We start from the raw sequence: 23,187 nt of genomic DNA on the forward strand, positions 1-23,187 counted from the left end.
GAAGACGAGGATAAAGTGATGTTGCCTGACGATTTACGGTACACTTTGTTCTGTACCGAAGGTAGGCAGAGAGTTTGGAGGGAGTCCCGTGAAGCAATAAACCCATCATGCCTTGAAAACACAACTCAAGGGGTCTGGAGATAGGGTCATGGTATGGGGCATGTTCTGTTGGTACAGAACGTGTCCCATGATATTGCTCGAATGTCGGGTCTCCTCTAAGGAATATCTGAACATTGTTGTCGATGAAGTCCACTCTGCAATGCCGACTTTTTATCCTGCAGATGACGGTTGTTCCATGGACGACAAAGCTACTGTCCATTGAGCAATAATTGTTCAGAAGTGGTTCAGTGAGCCTGCCAGCGACTTTCACCATCTTTACTACCCAGTACAAAACCCAGATCTGAACCCCATTGAGAATGTGTGGGACATGTTAGGAAAACAGATCCGGGATCAAAGTCATCTTCTGTCAAATCCGAAACAGTTAAAGGACTGTCTCGTGAATGCCTGTGATATTGTAGACGAAATAGCAATCCAATACCTTTTAGAATCTATGTCAAATCACATATTTGATATCATTCTGGATAAACGAGGACCTACATGGTATTAAATAAAAGTTTCTAATTAAGTAGTCGGAAATAAAATTCGCGTTCATGCGAATAATACTTAATTACAATCCTCGTTTTTTTTTCCTTCAGAAGAATTGTAGCTTAATACAAGGATGAAGGGAAAGTGATATGTGTTTTTATTTATGTTGAGGCAAAGGCAAAATCTTATATTGATAATGATTTTATTCATTCAGTGCATCGTTTTGTTCTTTCGTTTATCATCAAGGCTTTTATCAAAATTTAAATAATCCTGTACTGAGATACTGCAGCCATTCTGTATTGTCAATGCTAGTAACCATTTTTTCATATAAATATTGCTCTTCAAGGGGTCCCCGAAGAATTGCAAAATCCTATACAGCTATTTATTAAATTCACATCTAAGATAAAAACTGTTTGGTTTGGTCTAACAGTTTGTTTAGTATATAATCCAGTCTGTTGATCATTCATTCATATAATTTTCTAATTTTTCTCAGAGGCGATCACAATCTAGGGAAGAATAATTGGGGCAAAAATTAACAAGACTGATGTGCTAATTGGGATACTCTTGATCAGGACAGAGGTAAAGTCCTTGATAATCGTTCTTGTTTTTTTAAAGGATTATTGCAACAAGGTCATTGGATTTCACAAACCAATCAATCGTTCGTCCTCTCTCTCTCTTTCTCTCTCTCTCTCTCTCTCTCTCTCTCTCTCTCTCTCTCTCTCTCTCTCTCTCTCTCTCTCTCTCTCTCTCTCTCTCTCTCTCACACACACACACACACACACACAAATACATTGATGAGCTATTTTCAACCGCATGGTATTGACGAAAAAGAAGAAAAATACCCAAAAACAGAAGTATTACAAACTGTGACATGGCAACAATGAAATTAAAAATATCCCAGAATAAAAAAGAAAAGAAAAGAAATACAAGTAAGAAAAGTATGAACCATTTTGATATTCGTATTCTAAAAACCCCATCAAAATAGGTAACTTAGAAAGATAACGAAATGAAAAAAAAAAAAATCCATCACAAAAAAAACACATCTTTGAGGAAAGCCTAAACATATACGGATGAAACGAAACTGACTAAATAAGGAATTTAGGCATATTCTGTTTCATGAATGTTAGATGGCCTAAACGTTAAAGAGGAGATAAGTAACATATTTAAGGTCCAAATCAAGAACTAAACAAACAAGAGAAAGCTGCAATATGCTGTTACCAAATATCATCGCAATAGATAAATCAGAAGCAAGACATTGATAGTAGAGAAGACTACGACGAAACAGTGTAGGTAAGAAATGAAATAATTCTATGAATGAAATAAATAATGAAATAATGAAATGGTGCATGCTATGGAAACTGTGGCTTTGAGTAATAATAACATCAGCAGGATGGAGATAGCGGAAATGGGAATGCTTAGGTGGATGTGCGGTGTGACCAGAAAGGATCGTCTGAGAAATGACTATGTGAGGGGAACAGTGAAAGTTACGAACTTAGGAGCAAAGATACAGGAGCAAGGTTGAGATGATTTGGTCATGTGTTGAGGGGGGGGGGGTGAGGACGAGTATGTGGAAAGAAAGATAATGCAGATGGATATGCAAGGGAGGAGGAAGCGCGGGCGACCAAAGAAGAGATGGAGGTAGTGGTAGAGGAGCACTTGAGGATGAAGATCTTGGATATGGTTACAACCCAAGACAGGAGGATGTGGAGGAGACGCATTAAAAACTGAAACCCTACTTAAGTGGGATAAGCTGCAGAAGAAGAAGATGATGATGACAATATCACTATTGGGAAGAGAAGTTAAAGGTCATAAATCCATAACTTGTGATGTGTTTTTAAAGATGTATTAGCTATATGCACTCTATCCATTAGAGAAGAAGTTGTCTTCCTAAATGATTTTATTGTATACAACTCCATCTTACTTTCCATTCGAATTCTAGTGATCAACCTAGAAGACATGAGTTATTGTTTGCATCTTATTATTTAAGTAATAATAAGATGCAAGCCATAACTGTACCAAATGATTTCAATATTTATTGAAACGAAATTAATTTTAGCCCCTTTTCAGAATCATTCTCAACCTACATGGAGTACATACAATAAATCTGTTAATAAATCCAAATCTGACTTTGCAAGGACTAAATGGAAAAAAATCGCCTCAGTACAGGAACTGAGTTTTCTCTCAGTCTCACCTTTTGCTACCTTATAAAGAATATCTTCCGCAACTTCTGCTATCTCTTTTTATTTCAACTTTTTTGTAACAAGATGGCACATCATAAACAACAACCTAGGATAAAGCTGATCTCTTATATCACTCATCTCCTTCAACTCCTGCACAGAAGACTAATTCAAATGACTTTTACCATGCCAGAAGCATTGCCAAATACTGTCTGTGGACTTTCGTATATTTAAGATTATTATCAGAATACGATTAATATTAAATATACTTTTAATTATCCTAAAGCTACCTATCCAGTTGCACCCCATAGCTGAACCCCGTACAATAGTATTTTGCATTATTTTACATTTTAGCTGTAATGTGCTGAAAAACAAAAACACTGAAGAAAAATATATATTCAGCACATTCGAAAAAAAAAAAAAAGAAAAGAAAACAGACGTTAGGTGTCTCCTGTCAAACTACCCATCCATTAGCCTTCAAAACACACCCAATTTAAAGACAAAAATACTGTGTTTGGTGGTGATGGCCTGTAGATGGTGTTGATGGTAGTAGTGCAGTGTTCTAGAAGGAGAATTAAGTAGTAGTGAAGAGAGTGAGATGTATTTAGCGAAGTAGAGTAAAGTAGAGTGCCCTTCCGCGATGAGTCCTTGAATACCCTGGAGATGTAGCGTAATAATAATAATAATAATTACCTTCGTCTCAGTTTTTTCTAAAATAACATAGAAGATCAACCATTACATCCTTTACCTTAAGATAAAGAAGAACGTGATAGTTAACCAGTTGTACTCATTGATTAACCATCTTTACCATTAATCATTTTACTTATTTTTACATAATCCAAAAGGGGTTACACTAAAGAACAAACGTGGAACTTTTCAAGCCACTTCAGGCCTCCAATAAGCCAAGCGGTGATTTCAAAGCGAGCGATGAAATTCATCTCCAACATTACGACAATCGCAAACATTCATTTCCACAATAGGATTCTAAACCATGTTGGTTGGAGCACGTACACTAACCACTTTCATGGGAGTTTAGCCTACTTTTATGTATGTCCCAAAAATTTAGATTGCTATTATACACAGGTGTCCAAAAACTAAGGACGACGTTTTACCTGTATATGAATCATATTCATGACTGCACGTGGACATAATCTATTGCCAACATACTAATAAATTATATTACACAAAAAAATGTGTTATACATTGCTTGAGTCAAACAGCCCACTCCTCCTTCAGAGCAAAGATGAGCCCTTGTTGTTTTCGTGGAGTGAATTTTCAAGCCGAGCAGAAATGCGTCTACTGATTGCGTCCCAAACGTGTTCTCATGAGATATGAGGGGCTTGCCGGCTACCGAATTCGACCAATATCAGTCTAGAAGTATCTTAGTGGTGTTGCATTGTCATACATATAAAGGGGTTCTTCGCCTAAAACATCACAGAACAATCGAACACGACGTCGACGAACTTGGTTGCAATATTGTACACCAGGTTGCAATATTGTACACCTGCACTTGTAGCTCAGTACGTCTCAACTAAATATAATGATACTCCACACCATGACCCCAGCACCGTCATATCTATCCCTTTCAAGAACAGTCTCGCAATGGTAAGCATTACCACTTTCATCCCAGATCAAATGTCTTCTGGAATCGGAGGAAAGACTAACTCTCATCTGTAAAAAGTACATAATCCATTGTTGTCTTGTCCAATTTTTATGGATACAACATCACTGAAAACATGCTATGCAATGAACTGTGCATAAATGGACGCAGATTATAGGCCGCAGTTTGTCGAGACTTCCGCGTACCAGCGCTTGAATGGAGCCAACTTGTAAGCTGACCTGCCTTAGTGCGTTGATTACATTTTGCCGTTATAATCAAAACCGTGTCTTCATGTTCAATGGTGGAGGAGGACCTCTTAGCAAACATCTAGAACACATTCCATTGGTTTGAAACGCTTCCCAGAGCAGATGAATAGAACACTGTGTAATATTCCAAACTCTCTTGCAGTATCAATAATTCTGCAGCCTTCGAGCTTTCAAAGAATTCTTTCCCTTGTGAAATGATCTAGATGATGTATTTGAGACATTAAAAGACATCCAAGTTTGCAACTTTATTCCTTCGCGAAAAGAGCTTCCTTCAAACACAATTCGTTTAGCGTAGCCTTTTATCCTCGAATGCTACCACGTGATCACGTTGTGCGCGATTCGAAAATTTGAATGTGGACCCACTTGCTACTCGAAATTGTCAATTACACAAATTTTCACAAGCTGATTAGTGTTAATTTGAGATTCTAATCTTCAGACATAATGTTCGTCCTGAGGTTTTAGACATCAGCGTATAAAAGGTTTAAAACTGTCAAGTTGTTTTAAAGAAAACAGATAATTAGCTGCCTGTCATACTTTGACTCTATAGAGGTTGTTTTGCAAAATGAAAAAAAAATCTAGTTTCTTTTGAGAAAAAACCTTCTCAAAAACTGAAAGGACTTATTTATGAGATTTATTAAAAAGGCCATGTAATTCCATGTCAATTTAAATAAATGAGTTTTTTTTTTATTTAATTTAACGCGTTTAGAAGACAGATTGTGCTTCACACCCTCATCAGCAAAAATAGTTTGAGTTTTGCCAGATGAATTTGAGAAACATTTGTGGACTTTTTCAATTGAGACTAAGTTAGCCAGTCTCAAATAACATTTCTTCTAAACATACTAATTTTGACATGCATATTGAGATTGTGCTGGATTTTTTTTTTAGTTTAAAACATTTTCAAGGAAATAGAGATAATTAATGACACACTGTAAAAAGCAACGAAAGTTCTAAAATTCCATTTCAGATGAAATCGAAGACAAAATAAGAGAGGTTGTTGTTATTCTGCCGTATGATACCATTTTACAAATATATACTATATATAATTACAAACTTAATACAAATTATAATTATAAACATAATACAAATGATATAATGAAACAAGTTAATATAATTATATAAACAATTATCTTAAAAAAGCTATCTGAATCCCTATTTTAAATAAGCCTGCGTATCTCAGTGGAAATGGTTACGGCATTGAGAAGTTACTACATACCAAATCAAGAGCAATATATGCAAATTTAACTAGAAACATTTCCCAGTACCTCAGCATCGAGAACAAAAAAGAGGAGAGATCAAACTAAACTCCGTTTTAAACAATGTATTTACTCTTCCAATAAGTCCATTCTATAAAAACCTTTTTCTCTGAAGTTCATCACGAAGTTTGCCAACCAAAACGTGGGTTGTGGTAAAAGAAATACCGTTGGACGGTCTTGCATCCTGTCAATTCTGTAAACAGCCAAAAACACTTTACCACATGATGATTTATTGTAAAAAAGCAGAAGAAATTGGGAATCATGTAAAGAAATGAATGCCACAGAATCAAATAATAAATGAAAAGCTAATATTTTGGCTAAACGAAAAAAAAGTTAATCAGAATGCAAACAATCATAATTATTATAACTGCAGTATGTATACTATTTGGACATGCGAGTGTGACCATATGTATGACAGAACAGGTTGCAAAAGTATCCCAAGTTACATAGATACCTCCAAGATGTCATGGGGAACTCTATCCTTTTTGAAAAAAAAATTAACGCAGAGGAATGGGAGTCCTTAGGAATTCATTTTGCATCAAATTAACCATGACTACCTTTCATATGGCCGACCAGATTTATATGTGTGTGTGTGTGTGTGTGTGAGAGAGAGAGAGAGAGAGAGAGAGAGAGAGAGAGAGAGAGAGAGAGAGAGAGAGAGAGAGAGACAGCGCATCACTTAATGAGGCAATTTCTGGAATGCTAAGTAAACTTTAAGAAATCGAAATGTATAATCAGATAACGGTGTGTCGAAATAGCTAATATCTAAATAGTTAATAACAGTAAAATAAAGGAATTAAGAGTTAAAACCTGAATGTAACTAATAATGTGATATCATCTATGTATTCACTGTTAATGACTAAGACAAGTAAATTTACAAATGCATTACTTGTAACAAATAGTAATACCCTTAAGGAGGTTAAAGCATGTGTAAATATATGATGTATTTATTTTTACAGCTAGTATTTCTTTGTTATTGGTTTAATAAAATATACTGAATGGAAATGGTGATTGCACTCCTGCGCTAAACTAACTGAAGAAAGAGTGTCGCAAGTTCGATTCTATTTGTCGACTGGAGAAACTTTTTCTAATCCTTTTTTCGACTGATTCCCGCGTTAGTCGATCTCTGACATGGGCAAGCGGGTTTTTCGTCCCGTAAACACAAAATCGACCATAGAACCCACACTATTTCAGACATTAAAATATTGTGTTAAAGTTAGGGACCACAAGATGGCGGCACTTGTTGAGCCTTCTCTTCACTGCAGGCTGCTTAAATTAGTGAGAGCTATGAGCCACTATCTCTGATTGGCTACAAGTGGAGATTTAACTGCCCCCTCAGTCTCCAAAAGTTAAATAGGACTAAAACGTCCTCACCCACTTATTCCCTATAAGGGAATAAAAGGCGTTAACTGATTTTTTATCCCTATTCTTTATATAAGATGGTACTGAATAATACAATTATCATGTCGAACGTGTTGCAGTTGCTGTATGGTATTTTTATGAATTTATATCCTTACCACTAAGACAGGCTAATAGGCCAGTGTGTTATGTCTGATACTTGTGTTGTGTTCTTCCGGTCAGTTAGTCTCTTTTCTGGGAGGAAAAACCCCACCATCTCCCTTTGAGACAAGTTAACTCAACTTCACATCTTTGGCAGGATTATTTATGCATTTAGTAACAACAGCATCGTTCCATTTCGTTTATTCGATTGACAGAAATTCAGAATATAAATATTACATAAGCGAAAAAACAGATCTTTTATATTAAGTTAAGAACAGAATTTAATTCTATTTAGTTATTTTTTATTAATTTAATTCAATCTAATTTCCTATTCTAAAATCTTTAATATATAGATTTTATTCGGAGAGGGGGACATATACATTGGCTAAAATTTCGATTTCAAAGTTAGAAATATTTTTTAGTATTTAATCTCAATGACAAACACATTAAAGGTTCAGACCTTGTTGTATATAAAGTGAGCTTAACTATTTATATATAAAACAATTATTATATTCTTTATTCTACATTAATCAGGCCAGATGGAGATACGATGAGATTGTATTTCGAAGTTGGATCAAATATACAAAAATCATAATAAAGTCAAATTTTCTCCATAAAAACAACCAAAGAACGTAAATATGATATTCCACTCTCTTTATAAAAGCTTACTCTAGCTTTGAAATCACAGGAATTGCATGGTTTCATCTCAAAATGTATTTTTATTAATCAGTCACTGTTATATTTTTATTAATCAGTTACTGTTATTTGAAATCACAGGAATTACATGGTTTCATCTCAAAATGTATTTTTTATTAATCAGTCACTGTTATATTTTTTATTAATCAGTCACTGTAATGAAATCACAAGAATTACATGGTTTCATCTCAAAATGTATATTTTTTTATTAATCAGTCACTATTATTTATGATCTATAGTCCTTATCCTTATAAGGACTGGCTTAAAGTAGCGAAGCAAGAATGCTTTTCATCTTCCCCGTTATCTGTAGAGGACAGTGTAGGGATAAGGTGTTATTGAGCTATTAAAGCTCTAATCATGGCAGGAGGGTAACAGCAATAGCTGAGTCTCAGTTAGAACTTCATTGGCTACAGCATCGCCATCCATTATCTTCCAAGGGTATATTAAAGCTCTGATCATGGCAGGACGGTAACAGCAATAGCCGAGCCTCAGTGAGACCTTCATTGGCTACAGCATCGCCATCCATTATCTTCCAAGGGTATTAATCACCACATCTCATGGATTCTCTCCTTCCTGACTCCCAGACTAATTTTGACAACTGACAATTGGCATTTATGACTTTAGGGGTGAAGCAAGATGCTTTTCATATTCCCCGCTATCTGTTGTGGTTACAGTGAAGGTAAAATTTATGAGCAGATTGCTCGCCCTGAAAGGGCATGGATATTATGCATCACTAAAGGAGGCTAATATAGCTTTTGGTCTTCTGTATTTGAATATGTCCGTTGGATCGTATGCTGCAGCTTGCTGAACCAAATCGTTGGGATGTGTGGACGTCTTTAGGAAAAACTTGGATGCTAAGGATTGCAGAAAAGAGAAAATATAGGGAATATTTGTGTCTCTGTGGAGTTGATTGTTTCTAACATACCACGGGGCGTTCAGAATTATTCTCAAGCACTTGTTCTGCACTCGCTGTATTTTGATAATGTTAGCATTAGAGGTGTGGCTCCAGACCGGAGAGGCATAGGTGATTAGAGGACGAATTGTCATCTGGTATAGTTGCAATTTGATTCTGTTGCTGAGCTTGCTGTTTCTATTAATTAGCGGATAGATCTGAGCTATGGCTTTAGATGCCTTTGTGCACGCAGACTTAGTGTGCTGATTGAAAGATAGCTTTTTGTCGAGAATCACATCCAAGTAATTTGTTTCTGTCTGCCAGGGAATTTTAGTATTGAATAGTAACACATCTCCTACAGGAGACATTGGCATTTTTGAGAAAAGAACGGCTGAGCATTTCTGGGGGTTGACTTCCAATCTCAACTTAGAGAACCAACCCTCCAGCTTTAGAATGTTTTCTTGAAGCTTTCTGGTAATGAAATGGGGTTTGAGAGATCTGGTTAGTATTGCCGTATCGTCCGCATACAGAGCCAAAATGGAAGTCATTGGATTGTGTGGGATGTCTGACATGTATACAGAAAACAGCAATGGAGCCAGTAGAGATCCCTGCGGCACTCCAGCAAAGATGTGGTGCTGGGAGGATGTAGAACCGTTGATTTTTACTTGCATTGATCTATTCTGAAGATATGAATGGATTAAGTGAACCATTTTTAGTGAGGTACCGGCTGAGATAAGTTTTTGCAGGAGTCCAAAATACCAGATTTTGTCAAATGCTTTGGATAAGTCTAGGAAAACAGCGCCTGTGCACTGGTGCCAGTTGTAGCTGGTGGTGATGTATTTCACAATTCTGTGGATTTGCTGGGTGGTGTTGCCTAAAACCAAACTGTTCTTTAGGGAGGATATTTAGGTCATTTACTGAGGTTTGGAGTCGTGAGAGGATGACCTTCTCTGCAACCTTACCCAGATTTGAGATAAGACTGATTGGACGATAATTTTGCGGTAGGTGTGGGTCTTTGCCTGGCTTATGTATAGGAGTTACGTCAGCCAGTTTCCAGGTGGAAGGAAAATAGTGATCCAGGCTAATTTCTTCTCCCACTGCTAATTATATAGTGTATTATCGTTTATTACTTTAGGTGTATTAGTCTGCAAAAAACATTATGCAAAAATTATCATAATTTTCTATTTTATTTTAGTTTATAAACTTTTTTTAGTGTGTTTTCTTTTATCCTTTTTGTTCTCTCATCTTTTTCTTCTTTTAGTATTTTTCTATACTTAAATTTTTAATGTATATGATTTATGCATGAAAATTGTATTTTATATCACAACGATTTCAAATGAATCAAAACAAATAAAAATTTGAAGGGATTTAGTAATTATTTGCAGATTGTTACAACATTGCAAGTGTATTAAATCTACTTATTGTGCCTAATATAAGCAGTATTCATATTTAAATTGGCGTCAAATATAATGAATGATATTTGTTCCAATTTACATCAAATTTGAATTATATCGTGAAATTTTCTTTTATAAGACAAACAAATGTTTCGGGATATTTACTGAAACTTATATAACAATCTCAGTTTTGAATGTAATTGCATGTAATATTTCATAAAAATAAGTAAACTTACATGAATATATGAACCTCCGTAGCTCAGTCGGTACAGACGAATCTTCTTTTCTCGGAAAGACCTGGGTTCGATTTCATACAAGACGTTAGCAAACTATATCTCATCTCTTTTGACTAAAGGTGAGTTAGCCGGTGAGCTATGTTTTTTTTTTTTTTTTTTTTTTTTTTTTTTTACCGGGAAACTCGGGTTTTTCGTCCCCCAGAACAGGGGGACGAAAAACCCGAGGTTCGTGGGGACGAAAAACCCGAGGTTCGTGGGGACGAAAAACCCTTTTCGTCCCCACGAACACACGGGGAGGCATAGGGCCAACCACCTTATCCTCGAGACAGTCGCGGTTGTGAAGTCCACAGCTAAAGAACTTCAATGGTTCGTGAAAAAGCTTAAGACAAAACATGAACGTATACTGTAGTATCGTGTCAAATCGCTAAGATATAAATTACAATCAAATACAAATGCATGAAATTCGCACTTTATAATGAAATCGCTTAAAAAAATAATCTAATTGTAATATTACCATACTATCATAAAGTGGTGATATAATTGTAATATTATTTGTAACTCCTGGTGGATGCGATATAATTTTATTTTTTAATAAAATTTGACTCCAATTTTGAGTTTTGAAATGATTACATGGATATATTTATCTTAAAGTAAATGTCAATTCTTTTTTATTTATTGACTATTGAATTCTGTTTTATTCTAGAAATGCACTTCGTATTGGTAGTGACAGAAAACATAATAAAATAACGTTTTATTTTTATGGTTTTTATTCAGTAATCAAGAAATATGTATTCATCTAAATGAACTAAAGATTAGCATGCTACGTTAAAAAAAATAATAAAGAGAAATAATAGCCACAGGTTTAGTTTGACAAATGGTAGGATATAATGAATAATTTACACTTTGGAATCAAAAGTTTGAAGCTGTGTTTTTGCACTGATAGAAGTGAATTAAGAAACTGGCAAAGCTTTGGATTTGATTTTTGTTCATGGTGTAAGAATTTGAAGATCAGAGGGCATGTTTTAAAAACCAAAATAGCTTATAGGACAACTTGGATACACATATTGACAAGTACAGATAAGGAGGTTAATATCCCTCTTTGTAACGATTTGTAGAGTTAAAAGCAAGATGATTAAGACACAGTTTGAAACGTTTGCTGGCAAGGTCAAAGCATGCTTACTTCAACACTAGCAAACAAAAAATCCCAAGCGATATTCCCTTGACTTACATGGGCGCATTAATATTATTAGTTTTGTATTTCCGTTAAAAAAATAATAATAAATGAAAAACGCTCGATAATAATCAGCTGTAAGTATGACACGGAATATGTTGAATATGTTGTTTTTCAGCTTACTACATCGTTCTAATTATTCAGAGCGTATTAGACTTCTGCTCATGATTTGAAAATAACACATTATAGTAATACGTTATTCTCAAGAGTCGCTCTTAAAAACGTCCATTACTTAGTGCATAACAATAAAGCTGAAAGCATGTCATCACTGGTACACAATTTCACAAAGTAGGTCTTGTCTTTATTTCAACTGTAATAAAGATCCTGTGATGAAGATCCTAATATACTGAAACACTCATTTTACATTTTGCAATATTTTATCTGTTTTTTACGATGTTTTATTTTACAATATTTTATCTGTTTTTACAATGTTTTACGATATTTCTGAATAAATGTGTTCCCTTTTTTTCTCTACATATGCACAGCGAATTAGTAATTCGTGTGGTGAGTTAGATTTTCATGTTCTATTCACTAGATTTACAAGTAAATTCAATATTTAAGCCATCCACCTCCACTTTTTTTAAATAAGCAATTCATTTGTTAAATATATAATCAACGATTTGTTTCCTGTCCGTTGGAAATGACCTGCCCAAATTAATTATACAAATTTCATCATATTCAAGATAATGACAGGACTCAAATAATTTAGCTTGTTCATTATATTTAAACAGTAACATCTGTTTTCTTGTGTGGGGAGGAAGGGATTTCCCTGTGTAGACAAGATTTCCTCAAAACCCTCGTACAGCTTTTAGGAAACGGCTACTATAGTGCAGTCTCTAGGACATTTCAACATGTACTTCGGTTGGAATGACCCACGTGAGTATCCATATCCATTTTGCAGCGAGAATCCTTTATAAACACTTTATCCATTGAACATAAGTTAACCATTTGGAAAGATATGAGTCCGAATTGTGTAGGACACGAAGAACCTTTATATGAAATTTTTAACTGAAAGTGAGGTACACGTCTCATTCGGCAGTGATAAGGGCTAAAAGAACACACGCAATTAATGCTTAATGCATTGCTTCATTGCCTGAGTTCCTGTTAGTGTCCACTCATGGTCATCACCGATAGCTGACCGATTATTTTAAAGATCTTGGAGCAAAAGTAAGTAATAAGTTTGGTTTCCAAACTTGTTGCTGAAATAGTGAATCCTGCAGTCAATTTAACTCAGCTGCAGATGTGAAAAAGTGCAGGAAAAAAAATCCCTTTTACATATCCCTTTTGATATGTAAAAAAATCCCTTTTTATAGTGCAGGAAAATGCACTATCAGTAAAAGAAAATTTGGTGGTTTTCGATCGTCTGATTCATATATATATATATGAGTTATTTTGGACCATTTTTCTGTAATATTAATAACAGTAAATTATGTTTGATGCAGTGATCCGGTGTGAATCAAACGATCCAGTTCATAACAAAAGTGCTTTGTATGGTTAAAGATTGAGATTCCTTGCAGGATATCGGAGTTTTTTTCAGATCATTTCCATACAACCATGCAGCTGTAGCACCATCAGTATAACTTGGTGCATTGTCATTTTTTAAAGAGCCATCGATCTGTTACATAAATTTACGATAAGTGGTATTTTCTACCCAGCAGTGTTGCATATCTGTTGATGATCATCCTTCCAGACACTACAACAAAAGATATGAATCCATTCCAGAAAAAAAAAAAAAAGAGCTCACGACAATAATTCATAATCAGAGTAATGTACTCACGCATAAGGTATTTCCCAGGCATCCATCACACCGACATTTGCCCATACAATCATAAACAGATATAACGTAATTTCTATACTTGCCATTGAGAGTTATTAAAAGGCGTGGGTTGTCTTATATAGCCGTATAGATCAGTAGTGATGACAGGAATATGCATTTCTTTCATTTTACAATAGGGAATGTCACATTACTTATTTCAGTATAGCGTATATTTAAATATAATAGTGCAGCTTATAATACGAATTTATATAATTTCTTTGTTTAGGTATAACATGCATACACAAGTCCGAACGTTATCTTGTCATCTACGACATTTAGAAAAGTAACCTCTAAATGTTGTATGTGCTGCAATTTTGAAGAACGCAGCTAAGAAATTCTTTTCGTTAGACTTTTTATGTGTATAGAGGTAAAATCCCCCCTCTATACACATACACATAAATCCCCTCTATGCATACATATCAACGGGGAAATACGTTGAAAGTTTATTAATAAGAATATAAGTAGCTACTAAATCACTTTTTTTTACAGAATTCTTGAAATCGGTTCTGAAATGGCGTATATGTATGGGATTGGAACCCCATGTATTGATTCCTTCTTGTTTGGGTTAGATTTGTAGCAGTCAAACAGATGCTGTGTAGTCCTTTCGGAGAAGGCATATATTGTTTTTCATATATTGTTTGATATTTGAGAGTTCTTCCTGTAATTGATGGGGGAGTTGAACAACTAGTCTTAGCTCGTTGAATTAAATACATTATGATTCCTGTCTTTTGAGAAGGATGATGTGCAAATTGTTGAAGAATGTAACGTCCAGTAAAAGTGGGTTTTCTATAAACTAATGTTAAATTACCTGATGGTGAGCGGATGGGTATAATGTCTAAAAATGATCATTTGTTATATCTTTCAATTTTCATAGTGAATTTGATACAATGCTGTTTTCATAAACCAACTGAGCAGTTCAGTTCAGCTCAGTTCTTCAGCTGTCGAAGTAGATTTTAGGTTGCGAGAAATAAAGAGCTGGAACTGTCCTTCAGAATTGTAGATATTAATCTGAGCAGGAACGAATGCTGTTCTTGAAATTCACGCTTGCTCTTTTTATCCTTCAGGGAGTGAGTGTGATTGAAGTCTGATTAGGAGAATAATGAATTACTGACCATTTAAAACTATATATTTAGAAATTTATGCACATTTAATCATACAAATACAACATTTATTTTACAAATGATATTCTATCTTTTTTAGTTTAGCTACTTGAATACAAATTCTACCCCACGGTTCTTCTTTATGAACTAGTCAATAACATCGTCATAAAACTTATAACTTAATTTTCCCAAGCAACACGCACACTTGTAAAGGCTGGCTGAAGCTCACTGGCTAGAGCTACTTTGATCTGTGTATGGCCTTATGTTTAAGACGATGAAGGGAGCAGATATGGCTATGCGAGCGCATGAAATCACAGTGCTGCAGCGAGGACCTGTAAGCTCCGACAACCGAGCAAGCCAAGGTAGCTTTGACTAGACGAGCAAGCATCGGCGTTCGATACACAACGCAAAGCTCAATTATTGCCGCGCAAATTTTGTCTACCAAAATAAAAGCCTAAATAGAATGCTCATAAATGCATTCATTTATTAACAAATAAATATTACTCTTTCTTAATTAATGAGCTTGCGTACCAAGCATAGCAAGCATGGAGAATTCGCCACTGAATCTGAGAATGGATTGCTTTGAATTGGACTGTGTAAGTTTCATTAAGTGGGAAAAGTGTAAAAATATCTGTTTATTCTGTCGATGTACGAATTCGTTACAACACGCAAAACCACGTACTTTATAAGTAAAATTTTCCAATTGTTGTGCAAGCAAACTAGTCACTACTTTAGAAACTGGAACGTTTATAAAAGAAAATCTAATTTTACGACGTGTAATCATAACACTCATCCCACGAAACTCATTGATTACCCAATTATTGGAATGGATTCGCTTTCTTCTGCCATGCGCAGAAGTAATTACATAAAGTTTTGGATTTACAGAGATAATTAATTAATATTATCAAGTTAAAATAAATAAACTATTTGAATATTGAACCATATATTCTCTAATATTAAAATACATAATGCTAGACCTAAACCTATAGTCCATATTATAATAACTTTGGAGAATTTGTCCAGAGAGATAGCTTTGTCTTTTTTATCATGATGACAGCCTAATCTAACCATAACTTCCTGAAGCTTTAGCCAACGATCTGTAATTCCCATTTCAAACAGTCTGGAAATTCTAGAATAATAATAATAAAACAAAAAAAGAATGAACAGCAAAAATTAGAATAGCAATTTGTCATAGACATCAATGTTTACATTAGTCACAAGACAGGTATGCAAAAGATCTGAAACAAATATAAAAAATGAATTTCAAAGTGGCTTTTGCATTTAGTAACATTCAATTTTTACTACTATTATTATTATGACTATATTCACATAATTGAAACACAATCAAACCAAGATATCTCTCAAAGAACGATTTCACTTGTGATAAAGTGCAATTCAGATTCTACCCAAGAATTTAAGAATATCAACAAGCCTCGTAAAATATGAACTGTTCCAAGTAATGCCAGTTTTAGTAGATCATGCGTTTTGTATAGGTAGTGGGTTGTGAATGGAGAAATTTGTTTATATTTGATTTGAAACCGTGTATATTGTATTCCTTAGAAAAGATAAGGAGACTACAGCAGCAACAAGGATGGAAAAGGAACTTGTTTTATGGATTTGAAGATGTACTGTGAAGAAATGTTAGACGGCAGCTGCATGTGTTCAACGGACTTGGTACCGAGTGGGAGAATTATTGATGCTATTTCAGATGACATTTGCCATGGAAATATTTGTAGAATACACAAATTGCAAAAACCAGTCTGTGCGAAGGTGGGGGAAGTGAGTTGGTAAAACATGGGTCATTAATCAATGTAATTGCTCTCTCCTACATTGAATCAAGCATTTTGAGGGAGCTCGTAGGAGTCCCACTCCAAATGTGAGAGTAGTATTCAATAGCTGGGTAGAATTTCTCATTTGCATAAGGTTAATAATTATTCGAAGGTAAAGTAACTTCTTGAGCGAAAGAGAAATCCTAGTTTTTTTAGAATCTGAGGATGCAAAGGTTGTGATGTGTTTATGCCAGCAGAGGATTGATGTCAGGGTAATTCCAAGAAGAGAAATCTCAAATTGTTTGGAAATTATAGTGTTGTCAAAAATAATACTAAGAGAAAAATGATTCTTTCTGTGAGAAATAATACAAAAGTGGGTTTTACTAGCATTGAAATTGACGAGGTTATCCGAACTCAGAAATCAGAATTGAGGGCAGTGGTGGTTGATGCTCTGAAGATTGAGGTGATTTGTGTAGAGTAAGATTTATCAGATGAAAAGGTGGAGTGCAATGTGCTCTGTCATATGCAAAACTGTGTATTGAGTTGGAAGTCAACCGAAGTAGGTCTTTGATATATAGAAGGAAGAGGGTTTGTGAGAGAACAGACCCTTGTGGAACCCCAGCATTAGTTGAATGGTGAGAGGATAAGGAATCGTCTACCATCACACACATACAGTGCGCGTCCACACAGAACGCTGAACAATATAAATGAGGAAGTTCTAGTACAGACCAAATGATGGGAGTTGTTTAGTAAGCCTTTGTGCCAGACCCGGGAATGCCAAAAGCTTTGGAGATATCAAATGCAATCCCTTCAGATTCACCAAACTTCTCCAAGGCATTTATCCAGAGAAGATCTCCTGTTGATCGGCAGCAACGGAATCCAAACTGGCGGTCGTTTATTAGGTGAGTGTCCTCGAGGTACTGTATAAATTGGGAAATGATCGTGCTTCATTTCTTGAATAGAACTGAGGTGAGTGAGATAGGGTAGTATTTTGATGTCAGTGATTTCTCACCCTTCTTGGGAATGGGTTGAACATACGCCAATCTTCAGGCTGTAAAATAGATACCAGTGAAGTAAGAGAGTATATAGGATACAGCACAGGACATAAGGTAGAAATCAGTTCTGGTGCACCAACCTTCAGGACAATTGGAAGAATGCCATAAGGTCTAGGAGTGTTTATTGTGTGTCTAATTTGGACAATATTTTTCAGATCTCTTTCTGGTGAAAGGATATAGTGATATTGTATATTGGGCATCTGGATTGGTTGTGGGGAATTTACGATCCGTTATGCGTGCGTTGGAGGTGTGAAGTGTAGCCAGTAGATTGGCTTTTTCTGCAGATGATGATACATTAGAGTCATTTGGGTATGATAGGGTGGGAGTAGTGTTGGATAAAAGTTACGACCAATTGCTTCAGCAAGAGAGAAAAAGATTCGGCTGCCGTTTGGACAGGCTGGCTGCAAGTTTCCAGCAGTTTGCTCTTTGGAACTCCGTTTTGGAAGCATTGATTGTTTCTTGAGGCTATTTGGCTTGAGTATACACCAAAGGAGGATGCAGTTCTTGATGTAAGACAGTTGTGTTGGGATTTTCTCAGTGTTATTGCTCAGTACTATTATTGATGTATTTTCAAAAACTAATTTCTTCTTCTTCTTCTTCTTCTTCAACAGTCTGTCTCACTTGCAGCAGACGCCATCCACCTATTCTTCTTTGTAGATTCAGCCGGTCAACATCACTTCATGGTTGTAATGAATGATGCACAGTCATTAATTTTCCAGTTTTTATATTTATTATATGCACAAATAAAGAAGGATAAAACAAATCTAATATGAAATGACGCATTTTACGAAATGCAATCATAGAATTAACCCTTTACACTTGAGAATTAGCTCGCAAAATAATATTGAATAGCAAATGTGAATGCCAGCAGTCAGTATCATCTTAAATATTATTTTACTATTAAATAACTTATAAAAAATAAACGTTTTTTTAATAAACTGAATATTAATTTACTTCATGAGTGAAGTCTTTTTAAATGGGAAATCAACCTAAAAATTTTAAAAACAGAAATTCCAGTGTTGACAGTAACATATTGTATTATCAAAAACTCACGCTTACCTGATATTAAATTTTTCCAATAACTGAGGAGACATTCTTTTATTAAAAGCTATTGTTCGCGTATAAGAAATCAATATTTCTTTTCCAACATGAAAATTGCAATGTCCAGTAATATTCTTGTAATTTGCTACAATATCCGTGATCCATTGAGTGTCCTCTATTAAAACAGCTGTTCCTTCCTCTACTTTCTTAAGATTATCTACAGACGCTATAGTTAAAGCATGCACAACATGATTCTTTATCCTACTCCACAGAGCTCTTCGAATGGAATCTTTGCTGTCCTGAAATATAAAATACAATGTCACTGTATAAAATTAGATTACTTTATGTAGTGTAAAAATTTGATATTATAATTAAACTTGAAACACAAATGCTCACTCTAAAATATGGTTCGAGCTGATTTCCTCTTGAGATCATCGGATTAACAGCAGGATTTGACGCGATGTCCATTAGAGAATCAAATTCGTGTTTATGTTTATGAACAGCAAAGAATGCTGTCACTGAACCACGAAATAAATTCATTATAACAAGCACTGCTCCCAAACACCACACTCCTAAAAGTATTCGATGTTGTAGTTTGCAATGAGAGCGTCCTTCTTTAATTCCTTGGGGGAAAAAAAGGAATCCTTTCGAAATATGAACATGTAAAACATATTTCCATATGTTAATATTTGCATTCATCTGATTTCGTTCAAGGAAACTGTAATGCTTATTATAAAAACCTAGTTACTAAATAAACGTAGATGTCTATAATTTAAAAAAGACTAAATATTTCATGTTACAGACCTCGCGGTTAACCTAGTGGCTATGTGCTTCGCAATCATATGCCTGGAAAAGGAGTGTCCTGAGTTCGATTCCTTCGCCGACGTGAGCAGCTTTCTTAGACATAGCCAAGTTGGGTCTTGAGCGTGGACGGCAGGGTTTTTCTCCCCAGTTTAGCTGGGTTTTTTTTTCCCTCCCGCAAGCAGGAAAAGCGACCGCGTGAACACTCGAGTTACAGCCACAGGATATACAGAAAGGCATAGGGCTAGTCACCTTATCCTCGGGACCGGTACGACTTAGAAGGGCTTATGTTAGCCTTGTAACAGACCAGTAAGCCTAATACGTAGAAGGGAGAGGAAGGAGATTTCATGTGACATCCAGATGGTACCAACCTAGCATCATCCAATGACAAAGCTAACCATCTGTCTCTATTCACTTTCATAGATAAACCAAAGGAAATTACCTCTGCTATGCCAACCGTACACTTTATTTCCCCATTTGGTCTACGATCAGAAAGACATCCGTCAAAAATCTTGAACAGTTTAGACCAACAATTGTTCTACATGTTATAGCGTCCTGTAAGAGCCTTCGTAGCTTAGTCGGTATAGACGAAGCCCTTGGTCAGAAAGTCCTACGTTCCATTCCCGTCCATGACGTGAGGAACCTTTATCTCGTCTGTTTCGACTAAAGCTGAGTTAGCCAGTCTCTTCGGGGGGGGGAGGATTTTTTCACCAGGAAACCCGGGTTTGTCGTGCCTCAGAACAGGCAAACCGGCTCGTGAACACACACTTACGGATCTACGATCATAAAATACATACTTAATACCTCATTAGGAGCGCTCAACCAGTGCTAAGGAACGGTGGAGGAACGGGGGTGGTGAACCCCATACGAATAAATAAATAAATAAGTATCCTGTAGCTGTGTAAGTTTTGCTTCTCAATCAACATCCATTCTGTTGTTCTCTTTGCTCTCATCAGCCATTCATCTAACACTATGAAACAAGTCAGTTACAAAGATCCAGAACTCATGTAGTGGTTGTATTTGTGGAGCACCAAGTTTACCTATTCACTTCGCGCGTTCACGCACGCACGCACGCGCGCGCGCGCGCGCACACACACAATGACATACGAATAATCTTCAAACACACTGACTATTTGTTTCTTACTTATGCCTTTCTGTATAATTTTGTCATCGTTTCTCCATTTTATCTATGTCTAAAACAAACAAATAAAAAAAAAACTAAAAATTCCAACTTCGGATTCATCGACACTGCTCTCCTTCTTTCATTTCATATAACATGGGATTTTCAGAGGAATACAATCTCCACTTGATCAAAATAAAAAGAAACAAGAAACGAAAGAAATCAGTATATTCCTTCTCTCTCTTAACTTTTTTGTCCCACTCATGATACTAAAGTGGTATACATTTCGCAACCTCTCATGCCTAAGATTAAAATTATAAAATACAAAGTTTAAATGCAGTAATTTGGGAAGACAGAGAAATCTTTTACCTTGGGATAAAAGCATTTTGAAATAATTCCAAAAATGGCGACGCCATATCACTAACACGTTCGTTTTCTTACTCTCTGAATCGGATAATCGGTAATTTGTTATTATCGTTGAAGCTGTAACTACTATCAATAGTGATCCAAGAAGACACATCCATACCTACAATTAAACAAGATTCCTTAAAAATAAATTTCACTGAATCTTAAAGAAAAAAAGTTGTTAGTTAGCTGGTTATGCGGAAACTAATTTATCATAAAAATTAATTACTGTACCTAGAAGAGTACAACACCTTGTATTAATAATAAATATTATTATTGGTAAACTATTAATATTAATGATGCAATTCATATATTTCTCTTTTATTATTATTTTTTTCCAAAAAGAATTTATGAAAATTGTGTTATAAAATTAGGGATTGAAACATATGAATCTTATGAATTGCATAATTATTATTCAGAATTATCCGAGCAGATCTTTTATAGTGCATAAAATTCGTAACTTAAGGTCTATACTTACACTCTTTGAAAGTATGGAGAATAAAAAGTAAATGTCAAACACCTCTGTAGAACCTTTGCCCAATATACTAAAAGAGCCTTCTCCAACAGGGTTACTAAAATATGCTACTTTTGCACGTGTTTCACTGATTCCAAAAGGGCCCAATGCTATATCAGCTTCCTACACAAAATTAAAAATATAATAATTAATAATAAATGAATTAAAATTGTGCCTGCCTGTATTTTAATTGACTCATAGTGTGGGGATTGATTATAAGGTTAATTATATAAACAAACAAGCATGGAATCAGCTTCCTACAAAAATTAAAAATATATATATAAAAAAAAAAAAAAATATATATATATATATATATGAATTCCGCTTACATAAACAATGATCCATTGTTTACAGATTAATACAACAGAATGTATTTAACAAACAGCAGATCCTTTTACTATTTTAGTTTGTTTGAGCTTAGGAGAAAAACCCACCCTGATCAGAAATCTATGTTTTTATTACTGTCACTTGCAACTACTGAAAACAAAATTTTTACTGCTTTCCCCATAGTTACTCCATTCTCTACTAGGATGGAGGCAATTAAATATTTCAAAATGCATATATAATTGCCCATGGAAAATCCCCGCCCTTGATGGGCTTATTATTGAGTTCTCTCGGCCTGTTTGAAATCTATATTTATACTGGTCTCGATATTTAACGCTTTTATCTACTGCAGACGTACCTGCCGACTCTGACAGCAGTTACACGATTTTTATCCCCCCCCCCAAAAAAAAAAGGGAGAGACGTTGTCAAAGCCCCACAGGATTCCGATTCCATGGAAAGTTTTTCGTTATTTGCCCTAATTACGTTCAGTCAGTAGTCCTCAACTTTGGAGAAAAATTCATTCAATCTTCTATATAGTTTTACACCTTTCAGAAGTCCCCTAACAGTAGTAGAAATATCTTTCAATTGCAAGTCCTGTGTTGCAAAAAAAAAAAAAACATCTCTTCGCCTACGAAAACTGAAATCTCCATCGAAACCTCCTATTTTTCATGATTCTTAGAACAGCAAAAATATATTTAAGCGAAGAACAAAATAGCAGAGGGTACCAACAAGTCGTAACATCGTACAGGGTAAAAATCCAAGTTCTCATCTTTCCAAAACAATCATATATTTTACAAGTCTATTAAATCTCAGCACACTACTCATCTCATTGTCATCATTATAAATAGTTTCATCTGATTTATTCGAGGTAGGAGGGACTACAGGCTGTCCCCAGTCCATTTTTTATTGTTTTTACTAGTTTTTAGATTTTTAGTATTTTTTTTCTTTTTTTGGAGATTTTTGCTTTAAAGACTGAATGTTTAATAAGTACCGCAGCAAAACAGTTAATACTGATCAACTAAGACTTTTTTGTTGTTCTTTCGTTATATCATTCTATGGTCTTCCACTTCTACATCTTGAATCTCAGCCCTACATCTATACTCTAAAGGCCAATGATGAAAGACTTGAACTCGCATAATATATGTATATATGTATATCCGATACCATGTTTTCAATCTATATATATATATTTATCTATCTATCTATCTTATCTATCTATCTATATATATATATATATATATATATATATATGTATATATATATATATATATATGCCTACTACTATTAACTCAGGGTTGGAATATGCTCATTTTTAATATAACCCTTCTGACGAGGGTAATTGTGCACTTAAGAAAGCATATCAGAAGACACTCAGCAGCATTGGAATTAATATCAACAGACTTATCTTCTTG

The 23,187-nt window shown here is 35.1% G+C and overlaps 1 protein-coding gene across 1 annotated transcript in view; it reads right to left on the bottom strand.

The window, feature by feature from the left end:
- Nucleotides 1-344: 344 nt before the first annotated feature.
- Nucleotides 345-23,187, bottom strand: part of LOC150100106 (uncharacterized) — a 73,085-nt gene continuing 50,242 nt past the window's right edge. The window contains exons 9-14 of the mRNA XM_090403213.1: nt 21,416-21,574; nt 20,902-21,058; nt 19,008-19,234; nt 18,630-18,910; nt 15,712-15,875; nt 345-538 (exon numbers count right to left, since the gene is read on the bottom strand). Of these exons, the coding sequence (XP_090259339.1) occupies nt 345-538; nt 15,712-15,875; nt 18,630-18,910; nt 19,008-19,234; nt 20,902-21,058; nt 21,416-21,574 (1,182 nt within the window). The remainder of the gene's footprint in view (nt 539-15,711; nt 15,876-18,629; nt 18,911-19,007; nt 19,235-20,901; nt 21,059-21,415; nt 21,575-23,187) is intronic.

This window comes from Typopeltis vanoorti, chromosome 13 (assembly GCF_054136105.1).
Source record: "Typopeltis vanoorti isolate ZY-2024b chromosome 13, IOZ_Tvanoo_1.0, whole genome shotgun sequence".
In the NCBI taxonomy this organism is placed as follows: domain Eukaryota; kingdom Metazoa; phylum Arthropoda; class Arachnida; order Uropygi; family Thelyphonidae; genus Typopeltis; species Typopeltis vanoorti.